The sequence below is a fragment of the Erigeron canadensis genome, chromosome 3 (genome assembly GCF_010389155.1).
Source record: "Erigeron canadensis isolate Cc75 chromosome 3, C_canadensis_v1, whole genome shotgun sequence".
Classification (NCBI taxonomy): Eukaryota; Viridiplantae; Streptophyta; class Magnoliopsida; order Asterales; family Asteraceae; genus Erigeron; species Erigeron canadensis.
In genome coordinates this window covers 47086333-47109163 of record NC_057763.1, presented here as the reverse complement: position 1 = coordinate 47109163, position 22831 = coordinate 47086333, and the positions used below count along the sequence as shown (strand labels likewise).

At 32.3% G+C, this 22831-nt stretch overlaps 2 protein-coding genes across 4 annotated transcripts; both read right to left on the bottom strand.

The window, feature by feature from the left end:
- Positions 1 to 970: 970 nt before the first annotated feature.
- Positions 971 to 7043, bottom strand: LOC122591092 (homeobox-leucine zipper protein MERISTEM L1-like). Of its 3 annotated transcripts, none has more exons than XM_043763292.1 (12): positions 6740 to 7043; positions 5536 to 5790; positions 5092 to 5209; positions 3996 to 4184; positions 3427 to 3870; positions 3231 to 3332; positions 2896 to 3096; positions 2600 to 2774; positions 2214 to 2485; positions 2022 to 2117; positions 1541 to 1944; positions 971 to 1414 (listed from the first exon to the last, which is right to left on the bottom strand). In XM_043763292.1, the coding sequence occupies exons 2-11, from the start codon at positions 5766 to 5768 to the stop codon at positions 1579 to 1581; spliced, it is 2196 nt and encodes a 731-aa protein (XP_043619227.1). In that variant the 5' UTR covers positions 5769 to 5790; positions 6740 to 7043; the 3' UTR covers positions 971 to 1414; positions 1541 to 1578. The 3 variants fall into 3 exon arrangements, with proteins under 3 accessions (XP_043619227.1, XP_043619229.1, XP_043619226.1); XM_043763294.1 differs by lacking the exon at positions 6740 to 7043 and adding an exon at positions 6052 to 6089; XM_043763291.1 differs by lacking the exon at positions 6740 to 7043 and adding an exon at positions 5917 to 5995.
- A 3068-nt stretch (positions 7044 to 10111) lies between these two features.
- On the bottom strand, positions 10112 to 12792 carry LOC122593831 (CRIB domain-containing protein RIC10-like). Its single transcript, XM_043766280.1, has 5 exons — positions 12576 to 12792; positions 12327 to 12455; positions 12146 to 12246; positions 11942 to 12026; positions 10112 to 10697 (listed from the first exon to the last, which is right to left on the bottom strand). Exons 2-5 carry the CDS (start codon positions 12382 to 12384, stop codon positions 10510 to 10512), a joined length of 432 nt encoding a protein of 143 aa, XP_043622215.1. The 5' UTR covers positions 12385 to 12455; positions 12576 to 12792; the 3' UTR covers positions 10112 to 10509.
- Between the last annotated feature and the right edge of the window lie 10039 nt (positions 12793 to 22831).

Below are 22831 nucleotides of genomic sequence, written 5' to 3'. Positions count from 1 at the left end.
CTTCTATACTATTTTATAAAGTAAATTGTTCTTTTATTTAAGTAATTAAGATTTTGAAATGACTATATTACCCATCTTCTTTTTATTAACTAATTTAAACATCTTCACCTATATACCTATAACACTCTTAATGAAATGACTTACAACATAAATCCTCCAATCCTTAAATAACCATATTAACCCTCTTACATCAATTAATTTATGTTTACTACCACGCCACCACCATCGCTGCACATCGCCATCAACTCGTCACTACAGCCATCACCGCCGCATCGCGCGGGCATCCGTCTAGTTCTTTATATTGCAAAGTCAACAGAGCACAAACTTTTAAGGGTTAAAAAGCGTCGTTTTTAAGCACAGAATCTCTGCATATTCTGATTTCTTGTTTCAAATGTTTACCTATTTAACCCAAGTTAACAACAGAACGATTGGGAAGTCATTTTAGAAGAGCCATAAATTATAGGATTTTAGAAAAGTTGGAACAAACTCTTAAAGATGAGGGGCAATCATGGATATTAATTAATTAGACATATACTCATATTATTAGTTTCCATTTAGGCTATAATCCTAATCCTTGTATTGATTTAGGCTACCATATAAATATAGCCTCTTATAATTCTTATTAATCACAATCAAATACAATAACGTACTTTCTTGAGAGAGTTATGATCGCTTGTACATACGATTAAGAGTTTGTTGACCTTGTTGATGAGTATAGGGCATTAAGATGCATTTTTGAAATCTTGGGATATATCAATGAGATCTACGGTTCAGCTGGACTAATGAACATGTGTGCAAACTCGCCAAGATCTACTTTACCAATTTACGCAAACTAGCTTGAAACTTATTCTTGAGCATTTATGGAGATGCAACTATATATGCAACAACAATAACAATACACAATCTCACATACATGCTAGCTGGATATGGAGATGATAAAGCATACTCCGTAATAAGTTTTAACTATTGGTGAAGTCAAAACCCGATGATTATTTTCTAATCAAGCCAAGGGAATAGCCAACAGTCAGACAAAAAAAAGCTACAATTTGTTGCCAGTAGCTTCAAGCTAGCATGCTACACATTAATTTTTTGGTTCAGAAAACATACTACGTACTGATGAAAATTCCTAGCTAGTCAAATCCGGAAGCAAAGCGGAGTATTTGGAAGTTTAGTTAAAAATTCACTAGACAAGGTCTAAGTTAACTCTATAATCTTCAAGATGGGCAAATTAAGTCAATACCCGAACCTATAACCCGACCATGAGAGATGAAAATGGGTTCCTAATGTTGCATTAATCAAAACCAATTCCAAATGTTCAAGGTGCGTTCTTGACTTCTTCCATCTGCTTCAAAAGATAAAAGAGAATCATTGCCTGTCTAGATCATTTTCTCTTCCCTTCATTCATGGTATAGTACTGCAATGTACAGAAATGCGTAGATTTCAGTTATCCACAGTTGACAGGCTAATAATATATGGAGTAACTAACAGAAATGTACACAACTCTTGGCCGGGTTAGGGTACGTAAATTAGAAATGCTTACCATATACGTAATAAGATCATCTTGAAAATTAAATCCGGTCATAGATTGTTAGAAGCCACCGCACATTTGATCCTCTCAACTGTGCACTTAATAAGACTATTAACCGTTGCCACTGATCCAAGTGATATTTTTGCAGTGGGAACTGAATCGACTAATATCTGGAAAGCAACAGTGAGCAATGATCCGCCTGCTCCGACCTCAAGCACTCCTCTTTCATACTCTCCAGGTCCATCAGGTAGTATCGCAAAACCAGATGGTAGCAAAGCAACATAATCTGGATCACCCCCACTTAGCACAACATTCATGGATGCAATATCTACCGGTGCATATATAACATAAGATCCAGTAGAATCACTTGCACTCTCTTGTAAGATGAGCATGTTGCTCTGGCTTGAATTTGCACTCTACAATATAAACAAATAAAAGTTATACATATATATTACGTCTATCATTTTTATATTATTTAACTTTTGAAACTTACATTAACACGAAGTAGGGAAACACAGTTGCCTTGATCACGACCGTTGGCTATGTGTGCCATTTCTTGAACAAGCCCGCAGTTCGATAGAATGTCCCACTGGATACATAACACAAATAAAATTAGCTGACTTCAGATTGCTGTTAAGCATGTGATTTTATTAATTAGGTTTGGCATGAGTAAACACTTCCTTACCTCGCTTCTAGAATTCTCATCACGGAGAAAATTGAAAACCTGTTTTGGTGGAATCGGTAACCAAAAGGAGGTTGCAGCACTTAGCACAATACCAGGAGGTCTGCCTGGATCATCCATGCTCTTTCGAGTCATAACCCGAACATCATCTGCCCCACTACCAGATAAAGTTGTCCATGTGTGAGCAGTTGAAGCACCCACTCCACTACAGAAGCTCAAGACCATTCTTTCCGCTAACTTCAGCATACTCTTCCTCCCTTCTGGAGTCGTTATAACTATCCGGTACACAAAATCAGTTGTTTAATCAAACTACTTAAGAGTACTAATTAAAAAGGCTCTTGGTTCAAAATATATATTAGGAAATAATTAAGAGATTGCGAAGTACTTGCCTGCAACATCTCCTGCAGGAATATTGCTGGCCATTGCGCTTGCAAATCGTTCACATTGTCTCTCTAAAGTTGCTACCCATCTTTTTGCACCAAATGCTAGACCAGAGTTTACTAGTACCTTGTAGATATCGTGCACAGCCCCATTATCAACTTCAACATGTTCAATCCAAGTGACCTAGAAAAATGCAAACCCAAACACACGAATTCATATGATCCCTTATCTTTATCTTTTGTGTTTAGATTTTTCATCAAGGCTAGCTAATATTAAGTGGTAATGTGAATACTAAATGGTGTACCTTTGAGTATCCATTGGGAAGTTCTTGAATCAAACAACCAGAGGGCCTTCTTCTACATCTTGATGCAGATGATGAGCGCAAATTGTCCAAGGATACGTCAACCACGACCCACGTCCCGTCAGCATGCTGTTTACAGTACCTAACAAAGTAGTTTTCTCGTGTTGGAACAAGTGGTGAAGGAACCTGATACTCCGCTGTCATCTGAAAGAATCATATCGATCAATCAAGGACTTAGATGAATATAGATACAATAACATTTGGGGTATACACACACACACACACATATGACTCAACAAAACATATACAATACGGTATTGGATAGTTGATCCCCTTACCACTTGCAGAGCTCCATTGTAACTGCCAGCAACTCCAGTTGAAAGTACTTCCAGAGTCATTGCTCTTGAAATAATGCCACAAAAAACATTTGACCATTGATTCTGAAAATAAAAAAAGACAGTTAGATTAGTTCTTAATTACTTCTATGAAAATGTTGACTCAGAAAGAGTGTATATATATTGCGGAAGCACATACCACATCCATAAGAATTTCGACAAGAGTCATATGATTCATGATGACAACCTTGGATTCTCTTGAAGCTTCAGATTTCAATCCCATTGGTTTTGGTCCAATGCCTCCGGGAAATGAATTCAGGTACTCGTCTTCATTTAAGGTCTCATGCGATGAATTATCCGTGGTTTGAACCCACAAGGGTTCACCAACCTGGGCCATTCTGATTAGTTCCTCCATGGCTGTAACAGCAAGCTCGACAATAATGGGCTTCTCAGTTTCACTAGGGCCAGCCATGGACCGGAGAAAGTCGTCTGCTCCAAACATTTCTCCAACCATTCCTTGTTGTGGACTAAAATTAGCCATGGGCAAGTCAAGTGAGCGAGACGCCCCATGACACGAAACATCAGGGTAGTTAAGTGTCGGCTTGCCAACATACTTAGCAGCGATCCCAGATATCCTATCAATCTGTAAAATCCCAAAACATAAAAGAAAATTTTTTTGGTTAATTTCGAATAAATAATAGAAAATACATAAACCTGAATATGTCAAGAGAATATTTTGTTTTGGAGAAATCTAGCATATATACATACTTCTTCCCGTAGACGAGCATTTTCAATTCTCAAATGTTGTTCATCAAAAGACATTTCCCCAATAGCAGCGGGCCCTCCACAGTTTGGGCAAGTGGCATTGGCAAGTGCTTCTTTGTATCGTATGTTCTCAGCCCGAAGTTTTTCATTCTCATTCCTCAGTTGTGTGTTATCAAGGCGTTCGTGTTGAGCCTATTATACAAACAAAAAAGAGTAGAATTTGAGCATGCAATTATACCTTATTTAGTATCAGGCGCAAATAAAAATTTAACTACTCGTATTTACATTCCTAGCAAAGAGGAAGGGTTATATAAACAACCAACATATTATTTTTAGGGGTTTAATTGGTAGTCAAGTATCGAATTTAAATTAATTTCTCTAAAAGGCCAATTAATTGCAAGTAAATCTTTCATGTTTGAATTTAAAGCATTCCAAATTCTCACTTCAAATATATTTAATTAACTCCAATATCACAAGATTAAGACTTTAATGATTTTCTTTAATATGATCTTGATTGTAATAAACTTCAAACATTCAAGCATTTTCATTTTGTTTTCATTATCCCAAATAATTAATGCATGATTGTAAATCACACAAGAATGCCGAGTTTATTTGATGTATGATTACAAGACTCGACACACCTTTTGTGTGTATCATTGAGGTTTTCAGAAAATCCATGGTATGCAGGATCGGGATTCATAGCCCTCTCAAGACTTACACATGAACATATGATCTGCGCGCATTATAGCATTTAGTAGAATGCTTTTATAAATGCATCTGAGACATAATAGATAGTTATTTATTTATTTATTTTTGTCGCACGCGCCCGCACACACACACGTGAAACCACATTATTTGATACCACATATATTGGATTGCTATCTTGTCTCTAATTAACACATGACTATATATGAAAGAAGTGCGTGATTCAGCATTATATAGTTCTTAATAAAGCAAATTTTCGTAATACGTAACAAAGGATCCGACTGAATGAAGTTTTGAAAATAAGCATAAGAAACCGAAACGACAAATAGTTACCAGCATTCATATTATAGTAGCTAGTTAGGAATTTATTGGTCTTGTGCAATAATTAAGTTACCTTCATTTGAGTTCGCTTGTTCTGGAACCAAAATTTAACTTGCAATGGCTCTAATGATAGTCTTCTGCCAAGTTCCTTCCTTTGCTTATCATCTGGATGAGGGCACTCCTTAAAAAAACTGCATGAAATTAATTATTATAAATCAAAGATCAAGATTAGTTGATTAAACCTAGCTAGCTAGCTCCCTAAAATAAGTAGCAAACTTGAGTCACTAAACATAGTTTTTTGAAACACTCCTTAGCTAGCTAGCTAGCTTCCTAAATACATATTGTTAATTTGATAAATTTGTAATTAAGTTGCTTCTTTTGAACAATTTCAGAACCAAATACTACTACTGCATATATAGGAGAAGGTCAGTTGGACATAACTAACGCGCTAGTCTCACCTAATAATTAAACAAAATAGAAAATATAATTAGGGCTGGCTAGCTAGGAAATAACATACGCTTCCATTTCTTGAATTTGGTGTTGAGTATGACGATGGTAGCGTTTCTTTTTGTTTGGATGTTGATTGGGGTCTGGATCGTCCCCAGAGTTCGGAGCTTCCATGATATCGGTCCCAGATTTACTATCATGATCATCATCTTTAAGCATATCAAGATTATTTTCTGGTGTTTTGTGGCTCATATCTAAAAGATGATGACGATGAAGATTCTCAAACATATTTGGCTGAAACATCTCGATCTCCCTTTTAAGACTCCTGTGTTAACATACATGAAAATATTAACATACCAATTTCTTGAAACAGAATAAATGGTAGTGTAATATATATGTAATAGTATATAACTAGATATCCAAGTTCTACAGAAATAAATCATATACATACATGTATATACATTATTATATTATAAGTTAAAAGTTAATAAAAGAATTTGACTATGAATTTTGCACACATAAACACAAACTTCATATCTTTATTGGGACAGAAGATAGGTCTTTCATTCTTTAAACAAAAGTCAACCTTTTAATGACTTGCAAATCTTTTTTAAAAACACTCTCTCTCTCACACACACACACATATACTATCTCTAGAGAACTTTTCTTTTTGTTAGGTTTGGTCATTAGTACAGGGGGATATATCATCATATGTAAATAAAATCAAGTCACAGGAAAGTTTAATATAATAAGAAAACCGTTATAATTGCATTTTAATAAAGTTGTGTAAGTTATTATATGTGTAATGATTGAACATTATAACTAAAAATTTGAAGGGATATATTGATTTAAGATGATAGTAGCTACCACGTTTAATTTATATACATACATGTAATAAATGGTCGATGACAGCCATGTCATTATCAAAACCACAACTTGTAATACACTTTTTTAGGCAACCTAACCAATAAAGACAGTTTTTAACCCATCTGTCTATACAAATCGACAGGTGAGAAAATCTAGCACCGATTAAATAGTTCAATTTGTACCCAAAAAAAAAAAAAATATAAAAAAAAATAGTAAGAAGATATGATAAACCAAGCCACATTCTTTTTATTGTATGTTTTTAAAAAATTTCACACTATCTAGTTTTTCTTAAAAAAATAAAAAGTAACATAATTGTTAAAAAACCTATATTAGTGTTTGTGTGACAAAAATACAACATATAATTAACTTACAAAAGTAAAGATGACATATATGGTTATAGAACTTACAGATTTTTGTAATTCTTGGTTTGTGAAAATTCGATCCGGTATATAGCTAGGACCGGAACGAATGGCAACGGAAAACCACTAGCTTTCAAGTGAGTGAGTAAAAGGAGTGGTTTTCAGGCAGAGTGTAATTTTAGTGATGATCTCCAGATTTATTAAGGAGAGAAAGAGAAGAGGGAGGATGGAAAAAGGAATTGAAGAGGTTGGAGCATTGAATTGAAGAGATGCCAGCCAAAGAAGAAAGGAGTTAATGCAGAGAGGATGTGCATATGTATGCATTTATGAAAGGATTACATTGAAGCTTTTATTGCTTGCTAGCTTATTTTCCTTATCATTATTATTTTGAAATTGAAATACATACATATGGGGAGAAATATTATTAATTATATTATTGGTATCTAACTTTCGTATAACATAACATATGAGATTACATGTACATATATAATGTTTGTTCTAGCTAGCTAGCTAATATAAAACCAGGTTAATTAATTTATTCATTGATCGATGGCATTAAACAAAGGTCATGCATCCTGGTATATATGAAATTATTAAAAGAGATCGAGACAGTAGATAGATATATAGAGTTAATAACTAGTATTAATTTGGAGTTAAAACTAATTTTTGTCACACACTCATTGAGTAGTGTATATGACAGACAGTGTGCATAAATTTTTCACCTGCATATATATGTAGTTGTATTTCCCTCAGAGAAGTTACTTTTGCAAGCTAACTCATTTTCATATCTACCTACTATCATTATTATATATATATATATATATGAATATCTACATATACATTGGCGGAGATTAGAGCAATTTCATCTTCTAATTAATTTATATTATTACTGATTTGTTTTTGTTGGGATGTACATTTTAAATGGATTTAGCGTTTCTTCTCTGGGTCGTGCTCGATCAATATATAATAGTAATTTGGTGCTGGATCGACATTATCCAGCTTTTTGTGGGAGTGAGGCAACTCATTGCCATCCCTACCAGAGAGCAGATCGAGGTACAAACTAGCTACAATACGACAAAACAACCCAAAATCAACCATATATATATACCACAACAACGACCATATATCACAACGAAAGCCCCCTTTAAAGAAGAAAATTAATTATTAGCTAGCTAGGAGAACCAAAAGAACCAATGTCCGGATGGAGTTACGATCGATCGAGTGACATCACATTATTTCCAAATGTACCACCCCCAAATGAAAAATATAGCTTGAAGAAAATTACGTTTTAACCCGAATCATGTAAATTCTCATTCCATGTCTTTAATTAATTAATTAGGAGACGTCCAAGGGATGTCCGGCCACTTTTAACCCCATATATACACATCAAACATCTAAGATCTTAAATTTCACCACATAATAATAATAATAATAATAATAATAATAATAATAATAATAATAATAATAATAATAATAATATAATAATAATAATAAAGATATATATATATATAGCACCTAAGCGCCTAATTAAAGGAGAACCACATTAGTTGCATATATGTACGTACCCCGCCTTATAGACAACTCAATAAGTCGATCTTGTACATAAAAAAATAAGCACATATGTACAAATACTCACTACTTATCTGCTAATTTGAAACTATTTTTCAATTGATAACCATAAAAACATAAAATTACATATAACGATTTGAACAATGTTTAAATTTGCAAAATTTAAGTCACTCTATGACTTTTAAACTTCAAAGAATAACATCTTAAATAAAGAAAACAAAGTGGAACTGGATGTTTTAATTTATATATATGATCGAGATCAAAACTATGGTTAATGATAATTCTAAAGATGTGTCAGTACGTGAATATTAATATATAATCCCAAACCTTATATTAATAAAAAGTTAAGATACATGATGGTTACACATATATCATATAAACTAGATCTTCGACCCGTGACAAATACACAGGTTTTACAATACTATTAACATAAAAATTAGTATATGAAATTAAAAAAAATTTATACGCTAAATGTAAAAATATACTTAAATAAGAATTGAGATATTCAAATATTAATATTGAATGTTAAATCATATTAAGGCTGGATAGTGTAATAGAGTTTCTTTTATACAAACTTTTCTAGAGAAACAATATTTTTACACAATTGACTAAGTTTTCATTGATATCTTGCAAAATTAATTATATTTTATTAGCCATGGTTGTTAAGAACAATAAAAGTAGCGGCTGGTTCGTAAGGTTTTCTAATATTTCGTGTGTTGTGATTTTATATGTAGAGTTCAGTTTATATAAGATGGATATATATCCTGAATATAGTTTGATTCCTTATTTCCTAGCCCACCGCGATTTTTTTATAGGCCTTATGGTTAAGACAACCCCTAGTTGTTTTTTTTTTCATAAATAAAACCATAAAATGATAATCTATTACTTCTTTATAATGATTATTCACCCCCTATTTTAGGAAAGGGTTAGAAAATAGTTAGATGGAAAATTACGAGATTGCGCGCCCTTAATAAACAACCTTTATGGAAAGGGTTATTAGATATTACCAAAATTACCCTTAATGAATTAATTTACACTTTAAACCTTTATCTTCTAAATATCACTATCATCATTGTATCAACTTACACGGTTAGATTACTCGACACCAATTGTCGATGTCATCGATCACCACCCATCACCAACACCACTAAACCACCGTCGCCGCATTGCGCGAGTACAATGCTAGTTTACCTAAACATTTTTTATTGATATTGACACAAACTTGATATCGCGTCGCCATAATGGTATTTTGTTAATACGTCGCATACGTTAAAGCAAAAGTAATATATAGCATTCAGTTAAACTTTTTAACACTCTTTTTTGTTTGTGGTCAATAAATGTGTGTCTAATGGAGGAAGTTGCAGCTTAACTTTGGACTTCTTTCTGCATCCTATTTGTTATTTGTTATAGACAACAGACAAGGGTTGTATACTCTTGGGCCTATAAGCCCATTCTCCATCCTCCACGAATTAAAAGAAGTTATTATTTTATCATTGTATTTTAACAAGACATAAAAGTTAACCCCATTTGGTTTGGGGAAATGATATTAGTACCATAAAAATTGATTTTTTACTACACACTACAATTTTTTATAAAATACTGTACAAATCAATAAACCATATATGTGGTAAATAAATCAACTACACTTCCCTTTGGCTTGAGTTGCTTGCAACTCAAATTCTCTTTGCACAAACTCTTTGTAATTTCTCATAGCTTTAGAACTGATAATATACTTTTCCACAAGTGGGATGGTACATATAAAAGGCATAAGTTTCCATAACAAGAAATTGACAAATAAATAAAATGACAGTATGCATGGTAATCAAAGTAGATGTTTTCTCCCACAGAACATAACAAGATAATGTCTATAACTTAGATAAAACAAAAGAATATTTCAATTTAGAAATCAGAAGTACACATATATACAAACAAATAGCATGTTATCATTTCCGAAAGCTAGATTAGTTTTCCAACATCACAACCAAAGAATCTAACTTTTTACATGTTGATTCTTTGTTGTATGTTCCCAACGGGGACAAAATTAAATATTAAAATACAAAAAGAAAAAGAAAAAAAAAAGGCAATGAAACAAATAACAAGAAAAGTTGCAACTCTCCCAACAATTCATTATCACACCCTCGTGAGAAATATGCCCTGTTATACTTCATATTTTTTGTGGCATCATATCCTCTTTACGTTTCAAAAGCTTTGGTTGTCAAATGATTGGAACTTAAGTTTTCGTGGTCACTTTACATGGACTCTGTGTTAGACTTTGCCTTGCTAGCTCGGGATGACTTTGATGAAGAGGACGACTTGGGGGAGCATGTGGACTTCGTCTTTCTACGCCTTTGTTTTTTAGGTATATTGGGAAGGTCTAGTGGGGGTAGATCATTAAGTGTATCGTCTGTAGGTCGTCTTCCCATGGCTTCCCCAAAGTCTATTCAAGTATTAGCAGAATTAGACTAAATAATCGCATAATGACCTTTTAATGTTGTGAATTCACAATATGATAAATAAAAAAGCACCCATCTTGTGAATTCACAATTTGATTACATTGGTCTCAATCAATGGTGAAAGAAACAAAATATAATTGTTGCTTTCAAGAACACAAATCATGTGTGTGTTCATGTGTTGTGAAAGCAAAAAGCTCCTTGTGACATATAAAGCCAAATCTCTTTGAAGCCAGAATCTTAAGCAAAAAACAGATTTTCGAAAGAGTACAAGTAATTTTTTTCTAATACAACTTATATTTCCAATGGTACAACAAGTTAAAATAATTAAGGACAAACTTAGGGACAAAATCTCTCTCTACTTCAAGAAAAATTTCCAAACCCGTGAAATGGCCCACGTTTGCCCCTACTTTTTCTACATAAACTGAAATCAATCACAACCCCACATGGTATCTTTGTAGTACTTCTTTAAAAAATATCGTGATTTAATTTTTACAACTTTTAATCTCTGTCTGATTAATAAAAAGTGAATTGAATTACTTCACTCTTTTGTTATTCAAAATCATTGGTAACAAAAGTTAAGTTAATGGTTAGTCGTACTTTTATATTCCAATAGCTTTTTGTCGGGGTGCCTTTTTTACCCGATTAAGAAATTAAAAATATTAGAAGATCGTTACAATGATTATGATTAGGACACGCTTATTATGATCATGATTAGATGTTTCTTTATGGATCAATGTTTTAAAAAAAATAAAAATCAGAAAATATAAATATTCAAAATTCACAATGAAAATCTTCTCCACATATCTCAATTTTGTTGAGGAAAATACGAATCAAAAAATTGTAACGGAATAACCAAAACATATTGTTTAATGTTAATAAAGAAAAATTGTTCCTCAAACACATCCTTTATTAAATTTAAAAAAAAAAAAAAATCAATTAAAAGATTAGGAAAAGTAGAAAACCATATGGGAAATATTCAAACATCGGGTGTTGATTATTCGATCAAATTATCGTATTTGGTGTAACTTACAAAACATTAGTTTTTTTACAAATGTTACACACGTTTTTACATTTTCATGTATGTGCTTACATATAGAGACATGAATGTAATGTAAACCACATTATCATAGTCCAAACTATTTTGTTGTTTTAACTTGTTTAATCTGTTTCCAATATTGATTAATGAATAAATAAAGAGATTAAACAAATTAATTATTGATAATAATACCTTGAGAAGACCATGTGGAAAGAGCAGAGCCAGAATGACCAATTGAAGTCGCTGCAAAATCAGGGGCTGTCTTGAATTCATTCATCTGTAATTTTTCAACAAAAATGAAAGAAAACTTAATTAATTTTACAAGACTGGTTTTTTTTTATAACAAAAATATCATTTCATATGAAAATAAAATTGAGTATGAAAGGACAAAAGTACCCAAGAAGGAGCACTGCCAGATGATCCATCCCAACCAATATGAGCTACATGTTTTACATCAGTTGGATATCCAATCTCCATCTCTCTTTGCTCCTTCATAACTGTATATATTCTCTCATGTTTAATATGAATACCAAATACAACTATATACAATCATATATAAAGAAAAAGGATGAATTACCAAAGATTTGGGATATAAATTTGAAGCCTTTAAATACACCTTTGATTTTAGTTCCCATTATGATTGACAGAATCTGAAAACCCCTTGTAGGAAATGAGCTAAAATTCAAAGAAATGTGACTTCCTTTGCCTGTCAAAATCAAACCAAACATTTCATCAAACACTTGGCATGCATTCCATCACTAATGTTCTACTTATTATAACAAATATATATATATATATATATATATATCATGTGTCAATATTTTACCAATTATATATTCATTCGCAAGGCATTCACTAAAGAAGCAGTCTCTTTTCTTTGTGCTTCATAATGTTTTTTGTTTTCCCTTCAAATTAAACTTGATTGATATGAATAAAAATGTTATTTTATTTGAAGAATGGAATAAATATCAAGAATAATGGGTTTATAAAATAAACAAATATAGAGTAAAGGGGGTTAAAGTGAGAAAGAGGGGATTTTGGGTTGTGTAAGGTTTGTAAGTATATGTATGTAGGATAGATAGAGATAGAGATATAAAAACCGGAAGAAAAAGAAAAGAGATGGAGAACCACAAAGATCTCCAAACAACAAGGGAAGGGGGGGTATATGAGAGTTGAGGTGTGGTTTTTAACAAGACATGGACAGGTCATAACATCGACATTGTACTATTATCGAAATCATTGATATCCTTTCCTTTTATTTTATCTAGTATTTTATTTAATTCTTTTAAGATAAGAAGAGAAAAAACACTTGTCTTGTAGCATTGAATTTGTTGTTGATTTTCACTTTAGGTAAAGTTCGGTTATGGTCGATTAGGATTATGGCAATAGTGGTGGTAGCGACGAATGATGACGGTAGTGGTGACAGGTGGCGGAAGTGATATTAGCAGTGGTGGCGCTGACGGGTGGTGGAGACGGCAATGGTTGTGCGTATAAAACTATTACGAGTGATATTAAAGATGGTAGTTAAGGTATTATGGGTTTATTAGGTAGAGATATATATCTTAGTGAATAAAGAATTGAGATATTTTGGATAATTTAAAGTTAAAATTTGAGAAATGAAGAAAGGGTTGATGTTCTATATAATAGGATAGATATAAAAGTATAGATAAAGTTAACAAAATAATCCTTGTGAAATCAATTGTAAGAATGAATATATATATATATATATATTAATGTTTGTGAGGATAAATTATTATAATAAAAGTAATATATGTTTAAAAGAGGATAAATAAATATCTACTTTGTTACTTTGTAAACTTTTGATATTCCATTTTTTCTTAAAAAAAGTATCTAACTTTTTAAAAAATAAAAATAAAACACTTTTAAAGAGGTTTAACAATAGTCTCTTGTGATCAAGGAATTAATCAATGTCAATTCCGAGCTAGTAAAACGGTTAATTTATGAGTTATTTATTATGACCATAACTTATAAATATGTAATCACAAGGCAAAGACATTTGGTTTAGTGGTTGGGGTATTAGACCTGTGATACAAGTAATTCATGTTTAAGTAATATCATAAACATCTATCATTTGTTTTTTGCATCATGTTCAATGAAAGAAGACTGACAGGGCTTCAACCACTTGTTCGATCCCACGAGTCAAGGGCGACAAGGTTGTACCACTAGTGAGCATTTGAGCAGGTGTATTTTTCCCTAGACGTGCAGTAAAGTATGTTAGAGATTATCTACGTCTAAGTTAGGTTAGTTTGTACGTACTTTTAAGCATTATGGCGTCGCGTAAAGTATCTGATATTGGTTTTAAAAAAAAGGTAATATCACTAAAGCACGTTCAAGGATAAAATTGACAAGCTATTAATGTGCCTAACCACCATAAATAAGAATTGCCTTCTCGTTACACTGCCTGATACGGACTAGTAGTTTTCAATAATTTATTACGTATGTGCATATTGACCTTTTAACATCCGCCAAAATATTTATTGTTGGTTTAGAATCATCCACTTTGCCTACCAATTAAGATATAGATAATGTTGTCTAATATACTAGACTTATCAAGCAACAAATTACTTGGGATCATGTGGTAGCATATATATATATATATATATATATATGGAAAAGTGAGTATCGGTTTGTTCCCCATCTAAACTTAGATGAGGAACCCCTTGCATATAAATATTTTATTATTTGTTTGAATTTAAAACAAATACATGCCCCCATGATTTTCATGATTATAAAAACTAAATGTGAGAGGTTCCCCATCCAAACTTAGATGAGGGACAACCTCATACTCACTTTTCCTATATATATATATATATATATATGTATTATATATATGAGAAAAGTGAGTATGGGGTTGTCCCCCATCTAAGCTTAGATGAGGAACCCCTCACAATTTATTTTTTTAATCCATAAATATCATGGGGGTCCTATCATTTGTTTAAAATACAAATACTAATAAAATATTTGTGTGTTAGGAGTTCATCATCTAAGCTTAGATAAGGGACAACTCCATATTCACTTTTCCCTATATATATATATATATATATGAGAAAAGTGAATATAAGGTTTTCCCACACCTAAGCTTAGGTGAGGAACCCCTCACATACTAATTTTTTACTTGTAATATTTGTTAGAGTTTTAAATAAATCACATGGCCCCATGAATTTTATGGATTAAAAAAATTAATATGTGAGTGTTCCACACCAAAACTTAGATACATAACAGCCTTATATTCCCATCCCTCTTTATATATATATATATATATATAGGTTCTAGGTAAAATAAAACAAGTATTTATAAGTTAAAACAAATAAAACAATAGGTTTTTCTTCACTGAATATCACCGTGCATCATTAAAACCATCGTGTATCAATTGATTTGTGAATCAATTTAATCATGATCTAAAGGTCAAGATCTTATTTTATTTGTTTTACTTTAATACTTGTATATATAGGTAAAGGTTCAAGTGAGAATCATTTGAATTAAAAAAACTATAAGAACTTTTTAATGATAACTTGGTGTTCATATATGAACAGTATATGTGAACAAATTCATGCACATATGAACATGTCAAATTATAACTAATATTACCTAAGTTCATAAATGAATGGTTCTCAAATGAACTTTACCATATATATATATATATAGGGACAATCAAATAAGAACAATCTTAAAATAAGAATGGTGAGAACACTTAAAAAACATCATTTTGATGCATTAAAAGTCTATAAAACTAACATAGTGCATGACTAATTATCATTATTTAAGTGTATAACAACACATTGGCATGTCAAAATCAAGAAAATCATGTTTTTTTGTTTTGTGCATCTATCTTGGATTCATATTCTTCAAAATGATGCATCCACTAAATAACGTGATTTTTTCGATTTTGACGGATCAATGTGTTGTTATACACTTAAATAATGATAATTAGTTATGCACTATGTTAGTTTTATGGACTTTTAATGCATCAAAATGATGTTTTTTTTAAGTGTTTTCACCGTTCTTATTTTAAGACTGTTCTTACCGAAGTGTTAAAAAATAGTTTTCAAAATAAGAAAACTACATATATATATATATATATACTTTCTTTTTTGAGAACTCTCCTTTTTTATATACAAGAACAGTGTATCAACCCGATAACAGTAGTATAATTTAGTGATTGGTAATATTAGTAACTTTGGCATATAGATCGATTAAAGAATACAATCGAGATTTATAGTTGATATAATGTAATATTAATCAACAATGCATGTGACCTCCTTTAATAATTAAAACCCTTGTAGGCTATAGGCAATCAACAAAAGAGGAATGTTGCAAAAAGATATAAAATGTGATATCCCAACTGTCAAATAAAATATATTGATTGTATTCGAAATACAAATTTAGAAAAATATACAATTTTTATCAAGCTAAATTCTGATACCATTCATTTATAGTTAAAAGTATTCTTATTGGTACGCATTTTATACGATCCAAACCAAATTTTGTAGGTAGATAATTATTGCTTTTCAGAAGATTATTAAAATTCAATCTATTTAGTTGTACTCACGTCTATTAAATCTTTTAAGATTTTTAATATCCTACGTATGCGTCATGCAACTTGGCCATTTTATTATTTAGAAATCTGTTGCTTAAACAGAGACAGTTCACAGTTTATGTCTTCATTAGTTTTGTTTATATCATAGTTCATACGCTTATTAAGCATTTAAAGCTAATAAGTAGTGATAATACATGCTTTAGTGAGTAAAACAATGGTACCTTTTTATGCCAGTTTTGATTTGTTTGTAGGTTTGTTTGTCGAAAACTTGAGTGATCTTAAGCTATATATAAAACTTGATCGACTTGTTTGATCAGTAAGCTGAATTAATTTGAGTGACTTTTATTAGTTAAAAAAGTTGAGTGACCTTAAAATTGCCACATCAGTGGTTACTTTGTGAACGTTATTCATATCCGTTGTATATTTGAAGATACTAACATATTTACGGGCAAAATAATCATTTATTATTCTTATAGTATAAAATGTTGGGGGTGATAAATGTTGGGGTTATACAATAAACGAACAAAACAACCGGATAAACAAGATCTCTAAAAAAATTAATTATTTCATACCGAATTAATTTGATGGTGCACCCTATTTATTCAATCGGATACAATTATGAAGTTTGACACTGTAATTTGTAAGTGATGTTATGAGAGAAAGGAACGAGAACGAATTTTCACCATGACGAAGAATGAATTTGTTCGAGGGTTTTAGGCCTATTAACAGATTTTTAGGCAATTATTTTCTGATTTTTACAATTTCTAAAAACACCCCTTTGAAGTATACAATATAATGAAAATAAAAACTTCTGCCCCTTCGAACCCGCTAACTGCTGTCGTCCCTTGAACTCCGTTACTGAGGGTGCTGCCCGAACTCCTGTCTCATAGGGGCGAATCGCCCCTAAAGTCATAATAAATACAAATAGGCATGTAGTCCACACCTCTAGACCTATATTATGTCTACTATGACGATATTGGTCAATTACGTCAATTCAATTATACCAAAATATCTAACATGAAATCGGTCTGCCAATGAATAAAGAGGGAGCTAGATAAGACAAGCATCTCAAAAACACTCTCAACGTCTCTATACATTGGCCTCACCATGCCAATTTGCTTAATCTATGTCGCATGCTGATTAATGCCGATATGTAAGGGGCAAGGATGTTGCATGCCGTTATATGTCGATGTTCCATACCGATAATTTAATGTCCACCACACTTTTCACCCTAATCCATCGACATTGTTGTATCTCAAAGTTAACAATTGAAACACTTGGTATACAAAATATGATGAGGCCAACATCGAAAGATACCTTCCTTTTGCTTTCCATATTTACACTTGTTAATTGTTAATGGTTGTAGAGTCGTATACTCGTATATCAATGATTATTAAGAATCCAAAGGTCCAAAAAGAAAAAGAATGTGCAATTTCCCTCTGAATCTTAATTCAACACCTAAAAGAATGACTATTTCTAAATACTATTGATTTAACAAAGATTATATTAACCAAATTGTTGGTGCCATGTTTGATTAGCTGTTGCTTTTGAGAAACAGTTGACACAAATATTACATCAAAGTCAAGCAACTAAATTAGTTTTATCGGTGAAGTGCAAAAATCTTCCATATATGGGTTTGTAACTTTTGTAATTTTTTATCTCTACCATTAACTTTTAGCTAAAATCACCCTTGTGGTTTGACAATATTGGTCCCTGCCGTTATAACCCTGTTGTTATCCTTGAAATGTTTTGGTTGAACTCCCCCCATCCCACATGGAAGTCATGTGATGGGAAATTTTAACTTTTCATCCATCTTCATTCCTATATATATGTTCTTCCTGCCCAAAACTTTCCATTTTAATTAAAATGCATACTTAAAATTTAAGTATGCATACTCAAAATCATTAAAAATGCACGTGATGGGTTAACAGAGCCAAGGACAAATGTCAAACCACACGGATGATTTGGTTAAAAGTTAACGGCAAGAATGAATATAATAAAAAAAAAACACATGGACGATTTTTGCATTTTACCCTTGTCTTAATTATAAATTTAGATCACGTACTTAATTAGTAAATTAGTTACCAAGTAAATGATGTGCCTAATGTTCTTGAATAGGAAAGTATCATGTTAATTTGCCAAAATAAATATTTACGTTTTGAGTTACCCGTAAAAATAAATATTTGACTCACATGTTGTGAATTACATGTTTGACTCAAATATTTGACTCACATGTTTGAAGTCTTAGGTTGCGAATTAGATTAGAGTTACTTTGAAGACCTAGCTTTCTTTCTTGTTAGTTTACTATTTATATAATTTCATAAAATACGAGTATTTTATTTTATTTATTGCCTTCCAAAATAAAATACAAACTTTGAAGACCTTACCCTCCCTTTTTAAAAGATCGAGTAATAGGTCTTTGGAGCCGAGATATGATGGAGATTCTTAATTTCAAATGTTAAATGCCACGGTTAGAGATAAGAGAAGGTACTTGGGCAGCTTAAACCTTGTGTGCTGAGCAAAGTAAGTATTAGAAGAAGGGGAATTAAAGTATTGAATTGAACTATGCATTAAGTCTCGAAAACACAAAAATACTCGACAATCAAACAGATCAATATGCACAATGAACGTACAGTAGCAATATTTTGTGAGTTATCCAATCTGGCTGATCAATAAAACCACCTCCCTAGGGACAGTCGGACATAATTGACAGGCACATTAATTATTACATAAAATAAGACACCTTAATGCTTAACTTGATCGGTTCAGCCACTAATTAAAGCCCACATTCAGCCGGCATCTTGAACAAGTCATTACCCACATCTATCCCCTAATAGATTGGAGGCAACGTCAATCATCTCCACTTACCGGTGTTGAATTTTGAACTCACCAAAAGGGCAGTTTCAGTCACGCACTTCCTAGCCGAAGAGCAGAGGACTTTGACTTGAGAAGAAGGTAAATTAATGAAATAAAAGCCAGGAAACAAAGGATTATGCCAGATACTTGATTTAACTACGAGCAATAGTTACCACGCAATGCGGCGGTGAGATGATGGAGGTGATGTTGGAGTGTGATCATTTTATTATAAATCGCATGTCCGGAAATAATATAAGCCTACGGGGTCACACGAAATGACACGGTAACTCTATATTATTAATTAGTATATTAAAGTAATATATTAATTAATTAGATCACGAAATAATTAATTTAAATATATTAAGGGGTTAATTATATTTAATTAATTAAATGGAAAATTAAAAATGTGAAATATGGAAATTAGAGTTGGGCTCTAAATCCATATGGGGGGCCGGTTTTGATAAGGCTTTATAAGCCTTAATCTAGCTTATTCACCAAGTAAATTAAACCCTAATTAAACTCTATAAATAGAGGGCTTAATTCAAAGATTTTCTCGTTATTTCACACAAGTAATTCTCCCCTCTTCTTGGAGTTCGGCCGAAAACAAAAATTTTCTAAAGTTTTTTTTGTTTTGTCCGTTCGAAAACCACATGGAACTCATATTCTTGCAATTAATGCTTAGCATTAATTAAAGGTTTTGGTTTGTTAGTTAACAACAAAGGTTTCGGTTCATAATGGTTTTTGATATAACGGACATAAACAAAGGGTTGTTTAGTTCGTGATCGGGGTATTAGCATACGGTATAGGGATGTCTAGTGTGCGATCGTGGAGGGGTTTTCCTTTAAACCCTAACTAATAATAATAATCTTATTATTAATATTATTGGAAGCTTTGCGCAAAGGTACACGTTTCGATTCTTTCTTTGTTAATTAATTTGATTGCATATACGTTTCTTTTCCGCTGCGTACTCGTGAATTGTTATATGTTTATGTGTTCATATTCTAACAGTGGTATCACAAGTCACATATGTGATCTATTAATTACAAAGATCAAAACTTGAAGGGGGGTTTAAGGGTTGGTTGATTTTAATTAATTGTTAAATAATTAAAAGGGTGTTTTTCTTATTTTTTTAATTAATTAAATCGGATCTTGATTAAATAAAAAATTAGGGTTTTTGTTTAATTAAAGTTTTAACCTTGTTCAATGGAGATTGAAACCCTCAAACAAGTTTTGAATTGTGAATTGATATAAATTATGTGATGAATTGTATGATTATGTGTATTGTTTTATTTATTGTTAAATAAATAGTAAAATCACAAGAAATTCATGCAAAATTTTTATTGTGATTTTACTGGATATATAAAGAGTTATATTATGCAAATCATGTTGATCCAATAATTAGGGTTAATTATTAGATAATTATGTGACAATGTGATTTTTGCGTGTAAATTTTCTGATGTGCGACAGTTTACTAGAAAAATAATATAAAATAATCTGTAATGATTTAGGAGTCGTGCTTTGGACTGTAGAAGCCCAACACATAGGGCTACAACTTTGTAGTTTCGGTCGAAAGCTGAATCAGACCAGAAACAGGTGTAAACTGGTCATCAAGCTGCTGGAAATTTCCAGACAGCAAGTATATGTGTTTTATTTGCAACTTGATTTGTTTAAAGGTTTACGCAATCAAGGTAACTTGATGCATGTGGTCCTCTTCTTCGGAAGGGGGAGCCGTGATTGAACTTTTGCATGAACCATAGTGACCATGTTTAGGTGGCCCACCTTAACTTGTTACTTAATTAAATAGTTCGGTAATTAGTAAATTTATTAATTTTTGTATTTTGTTTATAAGTTGTATAAAGGTGATGCAAAAATTGGTTTTGAAAATAAACTTGACTAAGAACTATCAAAATAGAAATTTCATTAATAAAATTGGAGTCTTGCAACCTTGAGATACACCGGCTCACCCATTTGAACAAACTCTAAGAGAGGTATAAGTCGGAGTGCGCTAGCCTTCTAAAAGGGCGGGTTTTTAAATCGCGTTTATCGCATACCTTTGCCCTTGCGCTTCTTTGTGCGTTCAAATGGAGCTACCGAGCTCTCTTGTGTTGTAAGACTATACAAATGATTTTATTAAAAATTATGTTTCGAAGATTATGCATGAGTCTTCAAACATAAACTTTTGATTCACATCAAATGCATTACCCATTTAAAGATAAGTCAATGCCACCCACTTTGCTAAGAACACTTGCCAGTGCTTTTTGCTCTACGTGAGACGTAGGTGAATTGTATCTCTTCAAGGTAGATTACCACTCGTTGTGAGACAGCGGTGGACTATCTACATGTTCTTAATTGGGCGACTTAAAACGAGTTAAGAGGTGAGACCTTAAACCGTGGCATAAGATGGGACAAAACATGTTTACAAAACACTTAATACCCCTTTACAGTGTTGTTGTAAGTCCCATAAATCTAGGAGTTGTATGAATGCAATTATCGATTCTCGATTACCTTTTTGAATACCGTCATTTCTAGCAGATCAACTGATGAAATGATTGTATGTTAAGTTGGATCCTAGCCTTAGTGAAAGTAATTTGATAGATGAATTTAACGAGGGTAAATTACATTTCTTAAGGATTAAATTATCGAAAATACCGATAATTGAACTTTTGTCTGTTTTGAAGATGGCAACAACAAATCCTTCTCAAAACATACACCAATCGGCTTTCAGGTCGATGCTAGAAAGGAAAAGACTTTCTGGAGCCAAACTTCAATGACTGGGTTCAAGTCATTGATGAGCAAACACCGTTGTTCCGGGAGCGAATGCTTCAACTTGAAAGTTGGTTGCATACAATGCTCGGTACGATAGACACAATGAGGTTGCTTATTTAATGTTGGAAAGCATGAATGCCGACCTTCAAAGGCAATTTGAGCATTCATTTCCATGTGATATGCTCACTGAACTCAAGTCTTTGTACTAAAAGCAAGCCGGAGTAAAGTTGTTCGACCTAGTTGATCAACTTCATGACTTGTGACACGAGCATGGAACATCGGTTAGTCCTCAAGTACTCTAGTTGAAGAGGTACTCATGGGCAATTGGAAAGGTTAAACTATGCATAACATTAGTAAAACCACAGCTAAACTTCATGTCATGTTAATTAAGTATGAGAAAGAGCTTCCAAGGAAATCTGCTACATCCCGAGTTCTTATGATCAAGGGGGGAAAGGTTCGGAAAGCAAAACAACCGTAAGCTAAGGGCAAGATTTTTGGTAAGAGAAAACAAGTTGTGTTTGTCTCAAAACCTTAAAAGACCCTTTTGGCAAAAGGAGCATACGGCTAAAGTATCTAGCTGAGTTGAATATGAAAAAGAAGCAAGCTGGTTTGGCAAGTGCTTCAAGTATCTTCAAAATTGAATTATATGCGTTGTTATACAAATAATAGTTCAATAGCAAAGAGTCAAGTTTAACTTGGACTCTAATTATCTTTGACATAGTCATCTTGTTTAATTTTGTCAAGAGATGCATTTAAAGACTTCAAAGGGACGGTGTCTTACAATCAAATGATGAATCATTTGATAAATGCATTGATTTGACATTATCATTAGCAAGAAACGCATTGGAAATCTTCATTATGAAGAGATCTTGCAATCAAATGATGAATCATTTGATAAATTG